The sequence below is a fragment of the Fragaria vesca genome, linkage group LG3, assembly GCF_000184155.1.
Source record: "Fragaria vesca subsp. vesca linkage group LG3, FraVesHawaii_1.0, whole genome shotgun sequence".
Taxonomy (NCBI): domain Eukaryota; kingdom Viridiplantae; phylum Streptophyta; class Magnoliopsida; order Rosales; family Rosaceae; genus Fragaria; species Fragaria vesca.
In genome coordinates, this window is record NC_020493.1 from 8,033,661 (window position 1) to 8,056,856 (window position 23,196).

Sequence of the window (23,196 nt, forward strand, 5' to 3'; positions counted from 1 at the left end):
GATAAAGATTCAACCTTCCAACAGACAAGAACTGAAAAACAGAAGATGAAGAATGTTTGCAGGAAGTGTACAGCTTTGTCACTTTACTCATATTATAAAGAAACTCAGAAAGAGAAAGAACACCACTCTTTATCCTTATCAGGTAAAATAATAATCTCCCTGCACTCATTTAATTATTTTTCCCTCTTTTTTCCCACATGGGTGTTCATATTTCCATTATTTTTCCAGATTCCCAAGAGTACCTAACTCTGTTTTCAAAAATCCCAAACACAGTTTTTGCGCCATCTTTTTAACACCCACCAATTTTATCTGGAAGACTACTTTTTTTTTTTCAACACCCACATTATTTTAATCCAACTCACTCTGCTGGCCTTGCTTACCTTTATTCAAAAATCTTAGCTCAGCTAAACCCACACTCACTCTCTCTCTTTCTCTCTCCCTGTGGGTGTGCATCACTTTTGTGCTTTCTTTTTGTGTGTAGTGGACGCTTCTACAGCTGCTCTGATTCTCTGCCCCAAAAACACTCAGAACCCGAGGACTTCTTTTACTGTTCTCGTTTTTGGGGTTTTGTAACTCCCCAGATCTGAGACATTGTCCAGGTAATTTAATTCTCTGTGTTTATTTGGTTCTGGGTTGTGTTTCTACTTTGAATTTGTCTTCTGGGTTCTTGTTGGGGTTTCAAAGTTTATTGCTTTTTGAGTTTTGTGTGCATTATCTGGCTTTGGATTGAATTGGGTTTTTGGGTTTTTGCTGAAGAACCTGCATTTTGTGCTAGATCCATGTATGATCGTTTAGTTTCGAGAACAGAGGTTTTGGTGCTGAAAAGCTTTGATCTTTAGCTTGTTTTGGACTTGTGAGTAGCTCAAGACTCTTGCTTTACTATTTGTAGTTCTGTTGAATTTACCCTTTAGTTAGTTGGTGAAGATTTGAGGGTGTAAAACCTTGAGAACTTAATTTTCACTGTTCATTTTCAATTTTCTGGATTCAAGTTGGAGAATTTGATTGGTATTTTCAACTGTTTGTGGCTTTTAGGTGTGTTTTGGATACATTGGTGGTGAACTAAAATGGAGGACAATGTGGAGCCACCAGGGAAAGACCCAGTTGAGAGTCCCCAAGTTTCTGAGAAGCAGGCCTCCCTTGGTTCATCAGAAGCTGCAAAGAGAGTTGCCAAGACAGTGAAACCTGGTGCTGGAGTCACATCAAAGGGCTCGGTCCCCATTAGTAGTGTTCAGAAGAAAGTAGAGGCGAAAAGTGGTTTGGATTCTAGCTCGAGTGCAACGAAGTCAAGTGCAACTGGTGCTTCCAGAAGTTCGAGTTCAGTTCCAGTGGTAAGGCGAAACAGCACTGGTGCTTTGCCTCCGTCAGTCTCAGCTGGAAGACAGCAGGGCAATGCTACTCCAATTGTTGGCAATAAGTCTGCAGACCCTATAAGACGGTCTCTACCCGAGCTTCGGAGAAGTTCTTTGCCTTCAGTAGTTACAAAATCAACCAGTGTTTCACAGGCTGTAAAGTTGTCTGCAGGGTCACCATTGGACCGGAGTCTGAATAAATCATCCGGGTCGCTTGTGAGGAAGCCTTCTGTCAAGCCAGCATCGTCTGTTTCATCTTCATCTTCAAGGATGACAACTTCTTCATTGGACAGTAGTGCTAGTAGTGGAGTCAGGAAGTCAGTCTCGAAGCTTTCTTCTTCATCAGCTCGATCACCTACAGTTACCAGTGGACTGAGATCTGGGTCTTTGTCTTCGTCTATGAATAGTAGTACTAGTTTATCTGGCCGCAGGAAAGCGGCAACACCTGAAAGCAGGAAAGCAGCAACACCTGAAGGTCGGGATTCTCGGTTTATTGTTCTTCCAAAGGTGGAAATCAAAGCTGGTGATGATCTGGTGAGTATTATGGATACATGATGTTATCAATGCTCTTAGTGATATATTATTTCTCCGATTTTCAAATGCTTAATTAGCACAAGATCATCTTATTGTCCTCTTACTATGTAACGTAATATCTTACTATTACTTTTGTAACAGAGGTTAGACCTTAGGGGTCACAGAGTTCGCAGTCTCAAGGCCAGTGGGTTGAACTTGTCACCAAATTTAGAGGTAATGTCATGTGATTAGTTGTCTATTGAGCTTTCCCATTTCTTTATTTAAGGTGATTATAGTTGTTCCTCTTAAGTGGTACTCTTTTTTGGCAGTTTGTTTATCTCAGAGATAATCTTTTATCTACGTTGGAAGGGGTTGAAATACTGACAAGAGTAAAGGTTTGTTAATCGGACTTAAAATCTAGAATAACATACTAAATTGCCGACTTAATGTATTTTATTATGCAAAAACTACGCATGCAAGTAATGTTTCATATTTGCATATAAGTAACATGCTAATGATTGATGGTACTTTGTTTCTAGGTTCTTGATTTGAGTTTCAATGATTTCAAGGGGCCTGGATTCGAACCTCTTGAAAATTGCAGAGTCTTACAGGTTTGCATGTCATTTAGATTCATCTTTTAGTTTCTATATATCCATGTAATGGAATCCTGAATTTCATCAACTGTACAGCAACTTTATCTGGCTGGAAATCAGATCACGTCACTTGCAAGCCTCCCTCAGCTCCCTAATTTGGAGGTAAGGCTACGTGCATAGTTTTCTGTTGCTGATATTTTTTGAAACTTTGCAATTTGGAAATAATTTTTGTACATGTTGGATTTTGTAAAGTTCCTCTCTGTTGCCCAAAATAAGTTGAAGAGTCTTACAATGGCAAGTCAACCTCGTCTACAGGTTAGTTTGTTGTTTTAGCCTCAAGAAGCTTGTTGCTTCTATCCTCAGCTCCCTTTGGATCAATTTCTTAAGTTTCAGTGTTTTCAAACAGGTATTAGCTGCCAGCAAAAACAAAATTTCAACTCTAAAGGGATTCCCGTATTTACCAGTTCTTGAGGTTCGTTTCTAATTATGCAGACAATTTACCCAAAAAATAGTGTACAGTGGTCTTTATTATCAACACCATAGGTGAACTTGTGACACAGTTAATGTCATAGCGACATGCTATGGTACTGTATTTGTGAATTATTATGAGTTACATCTGGTATGTTCAGTAAAGGGAGTCATGCATCCATTTATGCTGAACCCCAAGCTTATTGTCTGGATCATGGATTGGGCTTTAATGGATATCAAAGAAACTGTACTTTTACCATCACCGCTTTTTGATTTTACAACATGCAAGGTGGAGCCTTAAAAGGCTTGTAGATATGGTAACTTGGAGTATGAACTTACAATCTTGTTCGTCATTGTTTTATGTCACAGCATTTACGAGTGGAGGAGAATCCTATACTAAAAATGCGCAATTTAGAAGCAGCGTCCATTTTGCTTGCTGGTCCTACCTTAAAAAAGTTCAATGACAGAGGTACATATAGTTTGACGCTTATTTGCATCTCGTTTGTGTCTTCTTGCTACTGGAACTTATCTGGAATATTCCTCTGTCACTCTCTCTCTATGTATATATACGTGTGTAGATATATATACATATAAATCATAATGTTTTCTTATAAGCTTTCTTTCTTTCTTTTTTTCTGAAAATTCTGCCAGATCTTTCTCGAGAACAGGTTGCAATAGCAAAGCGTTATCCTGCACACACATCATTATGCATTAGAGAGGGTTGGGAGTTTTGCCGTCCAGAGCATGCAGCAGGTATGGAAGTTGTTTTCTTTTATTTGTTGGTAATAATGTTGCCAATATACTAACAAATTTCAATGTGTTCATAGTTTGTGGTTGGAGTATATTCAATCACAAGAATATGTTAGTGATGAGTTACTTACAGGTTTATGTATGTACATGTCTAGAGAGAGCTTTGTATGTGCTCCCTTTAATGTAAAATAAGTACATGTGCTTACTGCATGGTAGCATTTTATATCCACGGTAGAATGGATATCTTTATAAGTATTTCCTGAGCATAAAATAAAAATGTGTGCCATATGTATATATACATGAGATACTAAATTTGTCTCTTAAGTCTTGACTTTAGAAATGGTGTATTTGTTTTTCATGCACTTTGAGTTTGGGATTGTTCAACACCTTCAAATTTCTATATTTGAAAGCTATGTTGCATGACTCCTGTTACGTATACTCTTGTACAGACTCAACGTTTAGCTTTCTAGTTGAGCAATGGAAGGATAACTTGCCTCCAGGCTTCCTGGTCAAGGAGGCCTTTATTGATCAGCCATTTGAAGAAGATACTTGTCGCTGCCACTTCACTTTTGTACAAGAAAGTACTTCGGTCACTGATCCACAATTAATCTATAAGTACCAGTGGTTTGTAGGAGAAAGAACACCTTCCAATTTCACTAGCATTCCTGATGCCACCGGAGAGGTTACTGATTCTTTCATTATGACCAGTGTATTTAAATTCTTAAGTGCAAATCAATTGTTCTTCGAATCTAATTTTAAGCTGATGACACATTGACTATAGGTATACTGGCCTAAGCATGAAGATGTTGGTAAAATTTTGAAAGTGGAATGCACTCCAATATTAGGAGAAATGGAGTACCCTCCTATTTTTGCTATATCTTCATTGGTAAAACCAGGTAAATTTTCTCATCCTTTTTCATTAGAGTAAATTGCTGAATCTAGAGATTCCACCCGCTCTGCTTCCATCCAGCAAAAAACCTTAAACCTTCTCATTGTTTGTTCATACTCTGGGATTTGCATTTGGATTCACTTATCAGCATCATAGCAAATTGTTTTTGCATCTCTTCCTAGAATATACATGTGAAGATACATTGGAATTGAGACACTATTAGAGTCTGTTGAACAAAGGTTCATACATGGACCTTTGGATAGTAAGCCTTACCCTCTAACCCATAAAACTGAAGTATATTATTTCTAGATCGGTAATTTTGATAAGTTTAAAATCAAGAGTTTACTTAGATCATTGGAATCATGTTACACTCTACCAACATACTTGCTTCCTCATACAGACTCAATCCCTAACAGCCCCCAGGAACCGAATCCTTGAATTTCAAAAGGCTCTTTTTTATTTTTTATTTTTAATCTAGATATATACAGCAATGAGAATTGATGGACATGCAGGAATAATAAGTCATTAGCATACAGATAAAAGTCTACTCCAATAACATTTTGCTCTTGATATACAGTTGAAATGAGAAATATTTAATTTTCATCATCATATTCCTGGCCTTCAATGTATAATGTTCCAAGTACAAATCAAAACCTATAATGCCAGCTTAAGATTTCATCTTGAAGCATGTTTTTTTATTGAGCTGTTATATGGCCCACAGACTTTTCTTACATACCACCAAATTATGATGTTATTTTCTCTTTTGAAAAGGTACTGGAACTCCCAAGGTTGTGAACCTTGATGTTCATGGAGAACTGGTAGAGGGAAATACTTTAAGGGGCCATGCAGAGATTGCGTGGTGTGGCGGCACTCCAGCAAAAGGTGTTTCTAGGTGAGATTACCTATTTAAAAGCTCTATGTGCGTGTACTTATATGCACAATTGTTGATAATTACAGGTTGATATACATTTTGGCCCATTCCTCACTTAAGGTTTAGGTTTGGCTGGGTACATGCATACATCTCTTATAAATTTATGCCTGTATGCACTTTTCATTCAACGCAACTATTCTCTTTCTTCCTGCTACAAGAAAATAATATAATGTATATTCATCTATCATATTTTATAGTTGGTTGAGGAGAAAATGGAACAGCAGTCCGGTGGTTATTGCTGGAGCTGAAGATGAGGAGTATAAGTTGACCATAGATGATATTGGTACAAGTTTGGTTTTCATGTATACGCCGGTGACAGAAGAGGGTGCCAAAGGAGAACCCCATTATAAATACACCGATTTTGTAAAATCTGGTACTCAAGTGATACAAACTTGATGTGGATCTTGTTTATAACTTCTTCAGTACAATCAAAGGTTTTACTAATAAACTGTTTCATGGTGGCAGCACCTCCATCAGTCAGTAACGTTCAAATCCTCGGAGACCTTGTTGAAGGAAGTACCATCAGAGGCATTGGTGATTACTTTGGAGGAAGAGAGGGCCCCAGCAAGTTTGAATGGTTATGTGAGCGTAGCAACACTGGGTCAGTATACTCAAATCTTGTCATGCTCAAACAAAATGAAAATATGTTTTCCTAGATTGGGTTTTATTCTTGTCTCTCTCAAATGTTGAAGTTTTTCATAGTTTTGTTCTCTAGAGTTCTTAATTCTTGCCTTTCTCTCTTGCTTTCTCTTTTCAAGTAGCAAGTCTCTCGGAACACTTATTTTGCATACTTAGTTTTTCTCCTCCTTGGCTAATGGCTAACTGGCTATCCTTGACAGAGACTTTGTTTTGGTATCAACCGGTACATCTGAGTATACTTTAAGCAAGGAAGATGTTGGGCATCGCTTGGCTTTTGCATATATACCCATCAATTTTGAAGGTTGATCCATTGCCCTTGTCCTTAGGAGCTTTAAATGTATGCTAACAGTGTTCTTAATAAATTGTCACATAACATTGTGGTTTGTTCTTCTGTGTTCAGGGCAAGAAGGGGAATCTGTTTCTGTACTGTCCGATGTGGTGAAGCAAGGTAGCCTGAATGATTACAAGAATCTTGAAATTGAAATTGTCTTTCTTTATTCTTTTGCTGAACATAATCGAGCGTTCTGAAAGTTGATAAAAGTCTTCTGCCATTTGCCATGCTTTGATTTTGTTTTCTGATATTAGATTTCTGTTACTGACTTCCTCTTGTTGTAATGTTTGTCTTTGCTCAATTCCAGCACCTCCAAAGGTATTAAATCTGAAGATTATAGGTGATATGAGGGAGAACAGTAAGGTTACTGCCTCTGGTGTTGTCACTGGAGGAACTGAAGGGTCTAGCAGGGTACAGTGGTTTAAAACAAGTTTCTCAACTGTAGTGGGTGAGAAAGGTCTTGAAGCATTGAGCACATCCAAGATTGCCAAGGTATGTGATCCTATATTCTTTTTATGTGGATTCAGTAACCTTCAAAGCAAGGGTTTTTGTTTTTATTTTGGCAGTAGATGTAAAATTGTGAACTATCACTTGCTGTTTCCTTTCTTTAGGCATTTCGCATACCATTGGGAGCTGTTGGTTATTACATTGTTGCAAAATTCACTCCTATGACCCCAGATGGTGAATCTGGTGACCCAGCATATGTTATATCAGATACAACAGTTGAGAGTAAGTATACCTACTTTATATTCTGTGTGCACAATTGTGTTCAAATGTCATGCTTGATATTAGCAGATATCTGGATACTTTGGCACCATGTAAATATAATAGGGGTGAAATGTTGCAGTTTCCCTTAATTGCTGTAGTGAATCACTAACTCTCATCTTGCTTCTTGCAGCTCTGCCTCCTAGCCTGAACTTCTTATCTATTACTGGTGATTACTCAGAAGGTGGAATATTGACTGGATCATATGGTTATATCGGTGGTCATGAAGGAAAAAGTATCTATAATTGGTATATTCATGAGGTATATGCACCCGCCTTCTATCAAATTTTTATCAAACAGGACGTAATGCTTGATTTAAATTTCCAAATATCAACCTTACATGAGTTCCCAAAATTAACAGGTTGAAACCGACGCTGGATCTCTAATACCTGAGGTCACAGGGCTTCTTCAGTATCGTATTACAAAAAACGCAATCGGTAAATTTATTTCATTTCAATGTACCCCAGTGCGTGATGATGGGATTGTGGGTGAACCAACAACGTGCATGGGCCAGGAACGTATTCGCCCTGGTAATTTTATTCTCTCATGTCATGACAATTATGATTCTGCTGCACTGACAAAGAATGCAAGGACTTGTAATCGGAAAATGTGAAGAGTAGAGTTGTGAATTTCTGTAGAAAATCAAGCAAAAGTTTTGAATGTGCAGGTTTACGTATCATAGGATCTTTTCTCTTTAAGAGGCAGTTGAAGTTCAAAATAACCGAATCACTGAGAGACCTGAGAATAATGATGCCTAGAACTATATTCAACTTATCTTCACTTCTAGTATCATCATGTGGCCTTTTATGAAATAATGGAGACACATGCAGTGACAGTTTAATATGTCCCTTCAAATTGAAATGAATGCCAATGCTGTATAGTTTTTGTTGCGGATATGTACACTAATCAGTCCTCTTGCATTTTCTCTGCTCACTCTTACAATGAATGCTTTCTTGATAATTAGGGAGCCCCAGATTACTTTCTCTACGAATTGTTGGGGATGCCACTGAAGGTACTTCACTTACTGTTGACAAACAATACTGGGGCGGTGAAGAGGGAAATTCACTTTTCTACTGGTTCCGGGTAATTTCATTAACTTTCTGCTGTTAGTAAGTCATCATTTGTTCTGGTCGGCATGACAAAACCTTTTTCTGTAATTCACATTTTACTATTATTAAAAGTCACATTTCCTGTAAAAATCACTTCATCCTTGAGCCTTTTGCTTATACCATTTGATTAAAAAAAATGGTGTCTTTACAGAGTACTTCAGATGGAACTCCGGCGGAAATTAGGGGGGCAACTACTGCGTCATACACGCTCTCAATTGATGACATTGGCTTCTTTATCTCAGTGTCGTGCGAGCCTGTCAGAAGTGACTGGGCTCGTGGTCCTACTGTTCTATCCGAACAAATTGGACCTATAATACCTGGTAAGTGACTGCTCTTGAATTTTTTTTCTCACATCCCATTTTCTTTTGCATACTGTATTGGCATTTGTCATTATCTTGGTAGCAATCTAGTCACATAGTTTAAAAGGGACGCGATCTGGTGAAAAGACCTAGTTATCTTTCAAGAAGTAAATCTGATGATTTTTACAAAATTTATTTTGCAACGCAGGTCCCCCTACTTGCCACTCTTTGGAGTTTCTTGGTTCAATGATTGAAGGACAACGCTTGAGCTTTAATGCTTCTTATAGTGGAGGGTGAGACTTCCTATTCTTCTTATTTTCTGATAAACCTGAAACTTTAGATTGACCGTTCCCTCGATGGTTTGTGCTTCAGGGAGAAAGGAAATTGCTTCCATGAATGGTTTAGAGTGAAAAGTAATGGTGTCAAGGAGAAATTGAGTACTCATGGTGAGTTCTAGACAGTTGATAAACAAGACATGCTTGCACATCAATTTGAAATTGCAATCTAAATAGTATTTTTTCTTGACAGATTTTCTGGATTTGACCCTTGATGACGTGGGAAAATGCATTGAACTTGTTTACACCCCTATGCGCAAGGATGGGATGAGAGGAAATCCTAAGAGTATAAAATCTGATGTGGTTGAGCCAGGTAAGTCAATTTATTTTGCAGATTTCTACACTCTTGTGTAGCGTGGAGGATCAATTTGTTCAGCTAAACTCGTTTAGCTAACTATGTTCCATTGTAAACCCAGAATTAGTTTCCATGAACTTGTATATTTTCCAAAAGCCCCTCAGAAACCCCCTAGTAGATACTTTCGGATCTCATTCACTTGTTCTACCACTAATCTCCTTCATTTTCAACTTCATTTTAAAAGCAGTATTTGATTTTTACTTATTCTGTGGCAATTTTAATTTATTGGTTCTTGCAACAGCGGATCCTGAAGGACTGGAGCTTATGATCCCTGATTGCTGTGAAGATGAAGAGTTGGTCCCAGAAAAAACGTACTTTGGTGGAGAGGAGGGTGTTGGAGAATATATTTGGTACAGAACAAAAAATAAGCTGCATGGATCTGCATTGCTGGATATATCTAATTTGAATGAAGATGTTGGTATATGCGGTAAAACACTGTAAGTTCTTTTATTGGGTAGTCGTTTCTAATGTTTCAATCTGTTTTTCTTTTTTGAAATGGCAAATCTCATTGGGTTTCAATTTGTGGCAGAACATATAAACCAGCACTTGAAGATGTTGGGGCTTATTTGGCCCTTTATTGGGTACCCACCCGTAAAGATGGTAAATGTGGGAAGGCACTAGTTGCAGTTTGCAACTCTCCAGTTGCACCAGGTACAACCTAAGTTCCAAGTCTTTATTTTGTACTCATCAGTTCACTTCCTTTGACTGTGATGAACACCGAGGCATATTATTAAAATTGTCTGATCTGGGTGGCTTATTTTCAAATATTTATTTTTACCTTTAAGGAAGTCGTAAGCCTGGACAGCTACTTCATGTCAGTTTAGCTGTTTCTCTAAAAACCGGCTTAATACAAAACTCATCAGTTATAAAAGAGGGTCAAGTTCTGTCCTTCTGGGCATCCTTATGGGCTTCTACTTCTAAGGAATTTAGGGGTTATAGTCTTTCTCCCATTATTCTTAACTGGGAAGCAGCTGTAGTATAAACCCCTAAGTTTAGGTTTAGCACTAATAGATGAGCTGCTAAGCGTTTAGCCCTAGCTGCCCTCTTTAGTTATTTAAAGCGGACTCCTTGTCCTTGTCCGCCTCCTAGATTTTTTTTTTTTTCCCGTTAACTAGCTGTTTCTTTTAAAAAAAAAAAAAAACTCATCAGTTTCATGTAATGAATGTTCTGTGTCTGCTACCTATACTGCCAACCTCTGGCATAGGTTATTCCAAGGCCTTCGTTTGTCCATTTATTTTCCCTATTAAAAACATATTTGTTTCTTTTGGATCATGGTTATTGATACGTTTTCTGAATCGATGTTGTAGCTCTTCCTGTGGTTTCTAACGTTCGTGTGAAGGAGGTGTCTCTCTCTGTTTATTCTGGGGAAGGAGAGTATTTTGGTGGATATGAGGGATGGAGTCTTTTTAGCTGGTATAGAGAAACTAATGAAGGAACTATCAGTCTTATAAATGGGGCCAACTCTCGAACTTATGAAGTCACCGATGCAGACTACAATTGCCGTTTATTGTTTGGGTACAGTTCTATCTCGTTTTTTGTCCTGCTGTTTTTAGTTATATGTACAGCATGTGGAGTTCTGTAGATGAATCTGTAGAAAATATCAATTCTAACAAACTTTTAATATGCATCACAGATATACACCAGTTCGTTCAGATTCAGTGGTTGGTGAACTGAGATTGTCTGAGCCGACTGACATTATTCTTCCTGGTAACAATTCCAATGTGACCATAGCACTGCTTCTGATTATTAGTTTATATCGTCCTCCTTATGGGCTTGCATGTTTGGAGTTTTATGGAAATGTACTGTTTCAAATAGGTTTCTTTTTTTATTTATCTTGTGTTGTAAAGCTCAGAAAACATTCTCAAAAAGAAAAAGAAAGAGTAAAGCTTAGAAAACACTTTCTGAATTTGGATATGGTATTATTGCCCTCCAGAGCTTCCAAGACTAGAGATGCTTGCTCTCACTGGAAAAGCAATCGAAGGTGATGTTCTTACAGTTGTTGAAGTGATCCCCGAGAGTTTGACTCAACAGCTTGTTTGGCACAAGTACAAGCAAGATGTCAGATATCAATGGTATAGTGTTATATTTTAGTAATGTGTGACATGATTGCATTCAAATGTTTGTGCAAGACTATCACCATTAGAAGCTCTGTATTCCATTTCTTTCAGTTGTAATGAACTTTAGAAATTTCGTTAAAAAGAAAAAAGAAAAACACACATAGGCTTTAAAAACTTAAACTTTCAACTGCATAAACTTACACTTTTTGGCTTTCCAACAGTCCATGATTCTCTGTGCTTTGTGAGGATGTAACTTGAACGGAAATTCAATTTGCAAGAAAGTTGATCCTAGTCTTATGTAACATTTTGTTTGGATATTTCAGTGCTATCATGCTAGCTTTGAATCTTTCCATTGCAAGTAGCAATGTGGCATGCAGTTTCTTTTTCAAGTTGGAATTCTAAGAATCATTGAATTAGATGCGAAGAATGGTTACTATTGAAATTTTCTTGGTTCTTGCTATAAGTTTATTAGCATTTACTGTTTCATAATATTCATTATATGACACAAATTGTTGGTACAGGTTTGTTTCTTCAGCTGTGGGAGATGATAAGACCTTTGAACCATTACCTGCTCAGCGTTCTTGCTCCTACAGAATGCGATTAGAGGATGTTGGGCGCTCTCTAAAATGTGAGTGCATTGTGACTGATGTGTTTGGAAGGTCAGCTGAGCCTGCATATGCTGAAACTGGACCAATACTACCAGGTAATTCCATTCCAAGTACATTAACATGACTGCAGGACCATTCCCTTACTTTGTAACATTGTTGTTTCTTAATCCATTAGTCCTCAGGTACTTGGGAATGTTTGGTGGTCACCATCACTCAATAATAAAAGTTTTCTCTTTTCATATCCAGCAAATTGGTGATTCAAATGAAAGAATGCTATGAAATCTATCTATAAAAGAAACATTGGTTCACATCTCCTTTAGATGATTAAGAAGTTTTAGGTGATTTTCGATTACAAAAGAAAGGCTTGCAACCCAATCTTTGTTCAATTGATACAAAATACAATCTGTGGAGAAAAGGTGCACAAAAGTTTTGAACTCGATTTTGTTGCTTCTGGGTTTACAGTTTCTGAATGATATTGTTATTTCCTATATTAGGGATACCCATATTCTTTCAAACTTAATTATTTCTCCCCTTAATTCCGTAGGGATTCCTAGAATTGATAAGCTGGAGATCGAAGGGAGGGGTTTCCACACCAACTTATATGCTGTACGTGGCGTTTATAGTGGAGGGAAAGAAGGAAAAAGTAAAATACAGTGGCTGAGATCAATGGTTGGGAGTCCTGATCTTATCTCTATACCTGGTATGTATTTATACTTTAGAATAATAATAATCCTTCACAGGAATATCCGTTCTGCAATATTTTAATGAAGAAAAAAATTATGTGCAGGGGAGGTAGGGAGAATGTATGAATCCAATGTGGACGATGTAGGATACAGGCTTGTAGCCATTTACACTCCTGTAAGAGAGGATGGAGTGGAGGGGCAACCTGTGTCAGCATCCACAGAGCCGATTACAGTTGGTAATAAAGAATCTCATCTATTATTGCTTTCAGTTCAAATAAGTTGCACATTATTTGAAAGTTAGACAATATTAAAGTCCTATAAATTGTAGAGAACTTGATTAATTGAGATTGAATGATTTTGCAAAAGCTTGTTCTTCAACTAGTATAGGAACTAGCTTAATATACATTATACAGGATTAAAGGCATTCATGACCCATAAACAACTGTTTTGAGCGTTTGTCTCTCTTGCATTTGGGTAGGTAGATTTTCCCTTCATTCTTCTTGTCTGAGATAGATGGCACACAATTTCATGTTCAAATCTCTGAGAACCCATATCCTAAATTATCCATTATCTACATGCAGAGCCTGATGTTCTTAAAGAAGTGAAACAGAAGCTTGATCTCGGATCAGTGAAATTTGAGGTACGAGTATTAATGAACTGTTGAGTGTCTTTGATTATGCATTGTGAAGAGTTAGCTGAAAGTAAAGAAATTTACTTTTACGTCTTTGTAAACCATCCTAAGAACTTTTAAACATATTTCCTACAGGTGTTGTGTGACAAGGACCAATCTACCAAAAAGGTTCTCATTTGATATTCTCTGTCCATGTATTATTGTTTAATTCACTGTAAAATTATATAAAGTTAATGTTGTGGCTCTTTTTATGCTTATTCTTATTGCAGACTACTGCGGTAGGAACTCTTGAGAGAAGAACTCTTGAAGTCAATAGAAAAAGAGTGAAGGTTATAAAGCCCGGTTCCAAGACTTCTTTCCCAACTACTGAAATTCGTGGAACCTATGCACCTCCGTTTCATGTAAGTTTCTGTTACTATACATGCTCCTAGTCCAAAGTCCAAAACTAATGATGCTCAAAACATTAAAGCACTTCTGTAAAATTTGAAATCTAACCACATGGATGATTGTTTAAGTTCTTCACTCCTAGTCAAATGAGAAAGTTCAAATAGACTAGAAATTTAAAGTAGAAGAATGTGCAGGTGGAGCTGTTCCGAAATGACCAGCATCGACTGAGAATTGTAGTCGACAGTGAGAGTGAGGTAGACTTGATGGTGCAGTCCAGGCACCTTAGAGATGTGATTGTGCTTGTGATCAGAGGCTTTGCTCAGAGATTCAATAGTACATCCCTCAATACTCTCCTCAAGATAGAACATAATATGTAAGGAAACCTGTATCAATATAATATGTTCATATATGTCAGTCTCCATGTTTTTGAGTGAGCCAGTAATTGATATCTTTCTCCCCCCTTTTGGTCTCTGTCCCCTATATAATTTTTTTAGTGTGTTACCAAAAAAGAAAAGAAAGAGCAGTTGAGGAGTTGAAAGTGTAGACTGATTGTACATCATTATTGTATCAATGAGAATATCATTAGGTTTGATTGTGCATCCACTTATCTCGACTGTTTTGATAGACAGTCTTTAACTTTGGAGAACTTCATTTCACTGGTAATGTGGAAATGCCTGATCTGTCGACTGTCGTTGATTTAATAATGGAAAGATGACTTGCACAACCATAACTTTGTTAAAGAAAAAAAATTTAAAAACTCTTCAGTTAGCGAATTACTTTAAATGTTAGTACAAATGAATATAACATTCACAGCACTACTAATAACCTGGATGATATCCCTCATAATTCAAATGATAAAAGGAAAACCAAAATACCAAAAGTCTAAATCGATCTGAGTTCTAGAACTGTACAGAAACAGTGAAAGAAAAACTATGATAGCTTCGGTCACTTACAATCTGTCTTACTTTCAGCCTACTTCAGGGGTTTTGTTACTTCCAGCCTCCATGTATGTTTCAGCATTAGCTATACTCTCTGTCTCTTTAGCTGCATCATAGGAAGCATGTAGTGCCACAAATATATAGTAGACAAGCAAAACCAATGTCCAAATACTGAATCTTATGAATGATTCTCCATCAATGGATCCGAGGATGAAGATATTGAATGCGATACTAATCGATGGTAACCAAGGAACCAGTGGCACCCCCCAAAGTTTAGGATTTTTTGCTTGTTTGACGGTCAACTGCAAGCCTAGAGTAGCAAAGAACCATATTGGAACTGTCACTACGTAACCAACCCAACCACCGTTGCTAAGCACCCAATACACTGCAGCTGCAATCGATGCACCTACGATTAATGTCAAGAAACCAACGAGTTTGTTTCTATCTGTTGCTGATGTTTCACCCGTAACGTAGTACCGCCTAACAATCAGTGCTAATGCAACGAGGGAAAATATAAACAGGGTTGATATGGAGAGAAGGTTTGCCAAGACATCAAGGCTTGTGAAGAAAGCAACAAGTGAGTTTGCAACAGTCATGATGATCGTGGCGGTCACGGGGGTACCGGTCTTGGCATTGATCCTTGCAAGGATTGGTGGCGCCATGTGGGTTCTTCCAATGTGAGTGAAGTATCGAGCCTGCCCGAGAAGGTTAGCTAGTAGAACCGTGGACATGCCTTTAAGTGCTCCCAATGCAACAATGAACTTTGCCCAGTTCATACCTGCGGCCTGAAATGCCACACTGAATGATGCATCGGGGTCAATTTGGCTGTAGGGCTGCATCAAACACAATGTTGCTGCAAGACCACAATAAGTCACTATGGTAATCACCATGGAGCCAATGAGCCCTATTGGGATATCTCTACCAGGGTTTTTAGTCTCCTCCCCCAAAGTTGCCACACCATCAAACCCTACATAAGCGAAAAACAGCACAGCCGAAGCTTTCAAGATGCCATGAAGGCCAAATGGAGTAAAGTCTGTTGTGAAATTAGAAGTGTTAGCCTTTGTCAAGCCGGCAACAAGGATGAATACCAAAACCACCAGATGGATGATGGATGTAATCGAATTGAACCTAGACGATGCCTTGATGCTCCAGGCAGCACCAACACAAGCCACAAAGGAGACAAAGACCGCAATTGGATCCAACTGGTTATAGTTCTCAGCTAGGGAATGGGCATAGATCCGAAAATCATTGGGACTATGGTTGCACAATGTAGCAAAATAGGAGGTCCATGACCTTGCCACACTAGCACCTGCTACTATATACTCAAATAGAATGTTCCCTGCAGCAATATAGGCCATGAAGTCACCAAGTTCCACTCTAAGATAGGCAAATGAGCCTCCAGCCACAGGAAGCTCCACCGCAAACTCAGTGTAGCACAAAACTGACAGCAATGCCGAAACTCCGGATATCAAGTAAGAGATTACAACTGCAGGGCCTGCAAGATCCCTAGCCGCCTCACCGGTGAGCACGAAAATGCCTGCCCCCATGACTGCACCAATCCCAAACCAAATGAGATCCCACCAGTTTAGGGTTTTCTTCATCTCATTCTCGCTTCTTGCACGCATTTCTTCTAACTCATGGCGGTCCAATGACCGTGCCAAGAGGCGGTCCTTGAGCCTTGTTTTGATGCTGGCAAGGGCATGCACATAGTTTCCCCAATTCTTGAATGACTCCTCCGGCAAGAAATCTTCTTTGCTGCATATGCAAATTTTATTGACCCCATTGCCACTTCCACCACGACTTCTACCACCGCTACTACTGCCGCTTCCACTGCCATTCTCCATCTTCTTTTGCTGCCCTGAAATTGAATTGATTATTAAAAGCTAATAGACCCTGACAGGAAGATTAGTGAAGGAAAAAAAAGAAAAAAAGAGTAAAACATATTGGAACAAAAGAGAAAGTGCCTCAGTTACTTGGTTTTCAGGGTTCCTCAAACACAATGAAAGAGAGAAATCAGGATCCCAATTGTAAAGTGGAACCCGTCAACGTAGCTGAAAACCAATACTAGACACAATGTCCTTGGATTCTCTTTCAGAAAAAGAATCCATAATATATGAATCTCCAAAAAGAAAACTATTCGATCTATATAAATCTAGATAATTTTAAGAAGCTGTATTCAACATGGAAACTGATCATACGCGTGCATAAGACCAAAATATTCTGATAGAATCGGACTTTTTTTTCTACAAAAACAAAATTAAAAAAAAGAAACAAAGAAAGAAAAACCCGAAGTGCATGCAGCAGTTTCTACCTCAAAGCTAGCTTCAATGTGGAAATCAAACAACCCAATTACACCATTCACAAGCGTGATTAATCCAGAGAGTTAATCGTTGAATCTTGATCTATTTCTAATTAAGGCCAGCAGGGCTCAAACATGTAAGAAAAGAAGCTCAAACAAGTAGAGAGGGGATTAACGCTTGGCACTAAACTGCATATGCCTGCCGTTTGTGCCAAAATCACAGCGTGAAGAAAAGGAAAAATCAGAAAAGAAGTAGGTTCAAGGGAATTGGGGAAACAAATTGAACAGAGAAATAAGGTTTAAATTTTCACAATGAGAATAGAGAACATACCTTAGAGGCAGAGAGCAGACTCAGCAGAGCAAGAAGAGCAGAGAGAAACTGAGGGGATATGAATCGTGTTTATGTATTTGGCTGAGTTATAATTAGGCTGAGCTGGTACAGCGTTTACTGTCCTATTTATTGGTTTATGGACTGATCGACTGGCATATTTAGTTGCATAATATTATGGCCATGCATGATATGGCAATTTTGTCAGAATCTTTTTTTTCTCTTGTTGGTAATCTCAAAATCTTGAATAGGCAAACTCTTGGTGATTGAAATTATTATATATTTTTCCTTTTGTATTTATTTCTTTTAAAGATTAAAAGGAGCATTTTATACAAGATCATGGCACTTCCGAAGTAACAGAGCTAGGGTTTTGTTGGTTGATGTTTATTGGCTGCTTGAATTTGGATCTTCTAAATTTTGTAAAAGAGAACGAAACAAAGAGCTTAACAAGCCAAGCAAACCCTAGCCCTCTTACCAAAAACAAACCAGCAAAAACTAAAGGGAGAGACTACAAAGAGAAGAAAGGTAGAGTTAGAATCTTCATCTGCATCCTCCCAGGGCCGCCGACGAAACTTTCCAGACGAATCTTACTCTCCGGAACTTCCGCCACCGGCACCGATGAGCTCGCTCGTCAAGTACATCGATCACTAACAGGTAAGGATTTCTTATTTGGAATTTTTTCCCTAAACCTATAGTGAATCACTAACATGGGGACTGTAGTTCTTTTGTTTATTTGAAGAAGAAGTCCTACTCAATCAAGGAATTTGGGAAGAAGATGTGTGATGGTCATCTTCCAGATCTAGAGGAGGAATTTGGGAAGAAGATGTGTTAAACAAATTAGGAAAAAGTTGCGGCTTCCCTACGACTTCAATTATCGTCGCTACAAAATCGAGAAGTATCTAACACAAGCCAACGAAACTACCACAGTTGAATGAAAACAAAGCAAGTGAAGTGTGGGATTGACATGGTTGATTGGGCATATTATAGTCACCACTCACCAAGTATATATGTTCTTTGCTCAACTAGTTCATTGCATTTTACTAGTTCTTTGCTCAAATTTTCTTTAAAATTTACTTTACACATTGGCTGAAAAAGAAAATGTAAAAGGAATGTACTTGAACATTTACTAATAGACAAGTTCTTATTTATGAACATTTCTAATTAATCGTCAAAGTAGAAAATATTACACACCAACAAAATACTTCAGACCAAACCAAATAATGAGAAATTATCTTAACTAGCAGGTTCTGTAGAGGCCTTATTGTTATGAGCACCATCCAAACCACAGTCCTTAGTTCCTTCGATCTTCGTCTCATATTTCCCACCCTCGAGCTTCTTAGCTTCAGAGTCCTTTGCTGTGTCATATGAAGCATGCAACCCAAAGAAAATGTAGTAAACCAAGATAATCACAGTCCACGCTGCAAACCTGATAAAAGAATCACCATCAATCGACCCAAGCAAGAAAATGTTGATGCCAATTGAAAGTGCAGGCAACCATGGAACCAATGGCACCCCCCAAAGCTTTGGACTCCTTGCTTGCGGAACAAGAAACCAGATCCCCAAAGTCCCCAAGAACCAAATAGGAGCCGTCGCGCAATACCCTACCCAATCATCGCTAACACCCCAGTAAGCAGAAGTGGCAATTGCACCCCCATATATCATAGAAATGCAAACTATGAGCTTATTCCTGTTTGCATCCGTAGTCACGCCGGTTACATAGTAGCGGCGTACGAGGAGAGCAGTGGCGACTAGGCTGAAGATGAATAGCGTAGAAATGGAGAGAAGGTTAGCAAGAACGTCGAGGCTGGTGAAGAAGGCGATTACAGCTGTGGCTGCGAGCATGACGATTGTGGCATGGACTGGAGTACCTGTCTTGGCATCAACTTGAGCAAACCATGGGGGCAACATGTGTGTTCGGGCAATGTGTGTCAAATACCTAGCCTGACCAACTGCCCCGACTAGCAAAACACTAGTCATCCCTTTTAGAGCTCCAGCTGCAACCACATACTTGGCCCAACTCATACCAACCGTCTCAAACGCTTTAGAAAATGGAGCTTGCTCATCGATCATCCCGTATGGAACCATAAGGCACAGGGTCACGGCTAGCAAGCAATAAACAGTGGTGGTGATCACCATGGAACCAACCAGCCCTATTGGGATGTCACGAGCAGGATTCTTGGTCTCTTCGGCCATGGTTGAAACGGCATCAAATCCAACGTATGCAAAGAAGAGAACTGCCGAGGCTTGGAAGATACCGCGAGCACCATGCGGGGCAAAGTCCTTGTAGTTGTTAGTGTCTGCTTTGGTGAGACCTGCTATGATGATGAAGAGAATGACAATGACGTGGACTATGGAGGCAATGTAGTTGAGGCGCGAGGAGCCCTTTGTGCTCATGACGGCGAGTATGCAGATGCAGATGATGACCCCGATGGCGATGGGGTCGAGGTACTTGTAGTTTTCCGACCAGCCGTCGACAGTGATTCGAAAATCATTGGAGTTCCGGTTGCATAGGGTGGTGAAGTAGGAGGTCCAGGAACGCGCGACAGCCGCACCGCCTATGACATATTCGAGGAGGATGTTGCCTGCTGCAATGTAGGCCACGAAGTCCCCAAGCTCCACTCTTAGGTAGGCAAATGAGCCGCCTGAGAAATTAACCAGATCAATACGTAATTAACGAGAAACGTACACTATGATCGACACTAAAGCAAATTAACCAGGAACTGTATTAGTATTCAATAAGAAGCAATTTCCAATTAACCACATTAAAAATAATTTTCTCGACGTCTTAATCCTCAAGATAAAACCATGCATCATTTCATAAACTAGGACTCATCAAATTTCATTTCTTTCTTGTTCGTATGCTAATCCTTAACGTAAAACCAGTCACGTATGTATGACTATGAATAATCACATAATATTAATACTGCAAGCCCTATTTTAGTATATCATCATGTAAATCCTGATGCGCAGTTAGTAACCGGGTGAACGAGACTGTGTTAGCCGAAAATGGTCAAATTATCGATAAATATCATTGTATAACTGATTGAGACTTTTTTTACTGCTTAATTTTCAACGTAAGATATTGTGTTTTGTATAAGGCGGGTGAGGAGGAAAGGGATCCACACGTCCTGAAGATGTAGATTTGTGCCGGCCTAACGCGATTGACTTGTATAAGTAAACAAGAAGTCAGGAAAACAAAGAACCAACCAATCAATGAAATCGATCTATGAAAGCATGTGGCAATAATTTGTAGCGTAATGAGGTCTCCTTATCATACCAGTCGTAATCGGTGTTTATAGAGAAAAGTCCACCGGAAAAAATGGGGGACGTCTATAATTAAGATGGCCATGCTTCAGACTTTTTTATCATGACTATGAAATACTGGTTTAGAATATTCAAAGAGATTCCTCAACGGATAAGCAATTGATATGTGGAGATTGCATCTTCACCAAAAATTATTAATTCCTTCTATTCTATAAAATGTGCTAGCTCAATACAGTCAATTATTGAACTATATGATAGTAATTCTTTAGAACATGCTTGGGACTTGGTATAATTCTTAAAAGAGAAATTCATCCATCCAAACTGTATCTCATCTTTGTAAATTAAAAACAAACATTTGATTAGTGCATCTTCACGAACATAATGCATCCCTAACCATTATATTCATGAAGATTCTGCAACATTAGCGCAGCTGATGTTGGATCTTTACCTAAATCATTCCTTAATCTATTATGATTAAGTCAAATCTAGCCAAATCGATCTTAACAGCCGTGTAAGGAAAACGAGCAGTAGTTCACTCCTTTCTTTTACTGCTCGACCTAGCTAATTCTAAACTTCCCCAAGAGTTTTAACGCCTCTAAATTTAAGCATTAGTGATTGTAATTCATGAAGAATGTTAATTATTCGATCGGAAAGATCGATCATTTGTAGGTTTAATTTTATATATCTACCCAATAAAATTCACCAAAAACACAGATGTTCTTAATTTACTTTCAGTAGGTAAGAAGGTAATCAGAAATGATATATGGTGACAAAACTCAAAGACCCGAGTAGTTTAATTTTTTGGAAAAAAAAAAATAAAAAAATCTATGTTTTTAATTATAAAATCAAAATCTTGGTCCAGTTTTCTAATTATGCTGTCAAAATCAAATATCAACATCGAAGATGCTGGATGCCGTAGCTTCATGCATATAGTTTTGACAAAGACGATAATATGCAGACAAACTCTCATAGAAAATAGAAAACACGAATTTTAAATTTCATTAAGAAATAATTTGATGCATAGTATGTAGGTATACACTTACCCGCAACGGGAATCTCGACGGCGAACTCGGTGTAACAGAAAACAGATAGCAAGGCGGAGACGCCGGAGACGACGTAGGACATAACCACGGCGGGACCGGCGTGGTTCTTGGCCTCGATTCCAGTGAGGACGAATATTCCGGCGCCGATGACGGCACCGATGCCGAACCAGATGAGGTCCCACCAGTTGAGCGTCTTCTTCATCTCGTGCTGGCTCCGCGCCTTCATCTCCACCAGCTCCGTGCTGTCCGCCGACCGCGTCAGGAACCGGTCCTTGAACCGCGCCGGAGTCGACCTCAGCGCATTTACGTAATTGCCCCAGCTCTCGAACGACTCCTCCGGTAGAAAATCTTCTTTCGAACACGAGCATCCCCTCCTCTTCGTCAGCCCCTCGCCGCCGCCAGCGCTCGGTTCAGTTCCGCTCGCTCCCATCCTGTAAAGATCGAACTTCAAATCTTCAGATTCCGATTCGAATCCACATAAATAAAAAAACCACGAAATCATAAAAAATTATAGAGAATCGGGTGTTATGGTGACACGTGCAGAGTCTTCGGACGTTCCCTCTCCGACGCTCAAGTCAGGAATCATAACGAAAACATATGGAAGTGATGAGATTAAGACGTCGTACCTGAGCGGTGTTTTTGATTCACCTTGTTAATTGATTGGTTGAGTTAAGAAGAGAAGGACTTCACCACTACGTTGATGAAGTGTTGAAGATCTAGAGAGAGAGAGATAGAGAGAGAGGGAGAGAGAGAGAGGAGTGGTTATTTTCCGGTGGCCGGGCGGCGGAGGATGAGAGAGAGAGAGGACGTTGGCGCGGGAAAAACTCGTCCACTACAGAGGAGTTATATATAGAGAGTGAGAGTCGACTTCGTTGACCCGCTATATTCTCGTGTGAAGCTCACACAGCCGACGAGCGATGACTTCGGACCGTCCGATCTTGGTGGGTCCCCCACTTTCATCAAAATGGTGATCGGTTGTAGTTTAGTACGTATTACCTGTCAACAGCTACTTTCTTGACTAATTATGGGGTTAAGAATCTTCACTAATTATGGGGTTAAACCCTAATGATCAGGGTTTTCTTTACTTTCTTTTACCTTGTGACTTCATATGACACATAACTTATGTATCTATGTCAAAATTCGGGTTCGATACAAGCGTGTAACAACAACTCGTATTCCTATACACGTTTTGTACATACATTACGATCGATCAAATTCTTTCTAAATTTCAGAATCTACATTTATTATGTTGTTAAATTTAACAGATTTGAAATGATTTCTGAACTTTCCTGTTAATAAGTAGTTACAACAGTTGGGATAGTGATTTTGTGGGTGAGGGCATTACAATAATGAGATTGAAGCCACAAGGGGTGTGATACAATGTGGAGATCGAAGACAAGAGCTTAAGTAGTTTAAATCAATGTCGGAATCTGTCCTAGCAGCTGTTGGCCAAGGGGGTTGTGAGAACCTCCGCAAATGGTGTTGTCCGGTTGTTTTTCTTAATAGTGAAAAAGTGTTGTGGTATTTAGACTTTTAATTAACAGCTAGTTAGCTTAAGGAAATAAAGACAAGAAAGATACGAATTACGGCAATTTGGAGGTATACACTTGTCTTTATTCTCTTCTATTTTGT

The 23,196-nt window shown here is 38.9% G+C and overlaps 3 protein-coding genes across 4 annotated transcripts; 1 reads left to right on the forward strand and 2 right to left on the reverse strand.

Moving 5' to 3' along the window:
- The first annotated feature begins 473 nt into the window (after positions 1-473).
- Positions 474-14,302, forward strand: LOC101311836. The gene is made up of 38 exons (XM_004293948.1): positions 474-599; positions 1,033-1,883; positions 2,025-2,096; positions 2,192-2,257; positions 2,402-2,473; positions 2,552-2,617; positions 2,708-2,770; positions 2,862-2,927; positions 3,293-3,392; positions 3,575-3,676; positions 4,123-4,355; positions 4,455-4,569; positions 5,334-5,454; positions 5,691-5,866; positions 5,959-6,094; positions 6,333-6,433; positions 6,533-6,580; positions 6,771-6,955; positions 7,075-7,192; positions 7,362-7,489; positions 7,590-7,758; positions 8,193-8,311; positions 8,489-8,657; positions 8,845-8,929; positions 9,009-9,082; positions 9,165-9,284; positions 9,568-9,763; positions 9,856-9,977; positions 10,634-10,841; positions 10,960-11,033; positions 11,260-11,398; positions 11,905-12,086; positions 12,536-12,691; positions 12,779-12,910; positions 13,256-13,314; positions 13,441-13,473; positions 13,575-13,706; positions 13,887-14,302. Exons 2-38 carry the CDS (start codon positions 1,065-1,067, stop codon positions 14,067-14,069), a joined length of 5,139 nt encoding a protein of 1,712 aa, XP_004293996.1. The 5' UTR covers positions 474-599; positions 1,033-1,064; the 3' UTR covers positions 14,070-14,302.
- A 357-nt stretch (positions 14,303-14,659) lies between these two features.
- Positions 14,660-16,408, reverse strand: LOC101297129 (cationic amino acid transporter 1-like). The gene has a single exon (XM_004295561.1). It carries the CDS (start codon positions 16,253-16,255, stop codon positions 14,660-14,662), a length of 1,596 nt encoding a protein of 531 aa, XP_004295609.1. The 5' UTR covers positions 16,256-16,408.
- Positions 16,409-18,358: 1,950 nt separating this feature from the next.
- On the reverse strand, positions 18,359-22,361 carry LOC101312129 (cationic amino acid transporter 1-like). 2 transcript variants are annotated; one of them, XM_004293950.1, is made up of 3 exons: positions 22,191-22,361; positions 21,565-21,995; positions 18,359-19,899 (listed from the first exon to the last, which is right to left on the reverse strand). In XM_004293950.1, the coding sequence occupies exons 2-3, from the start codon at positions 21,992-21,994 to the stop codon at positions 18,491-18,493; spliced, it is 1,839 nt and encodes a 612-aa protein (XP_004293998.1). In that variant the 5' UTR covers position 21,995; positions 22,191-22,361; the 3' UTR covers positions 18,359-18,490. The 2 variants fall into 2 exon arrangements, with proteins under 2 accessions (XP_004293998.1, XP_004293997.1); XM_004293949.1 differs by having other exon boundaries at positions 21,565-22,320.
- Between the last annotated feature and the right edge of the window lie 835 nt (positions 22,362-23,196).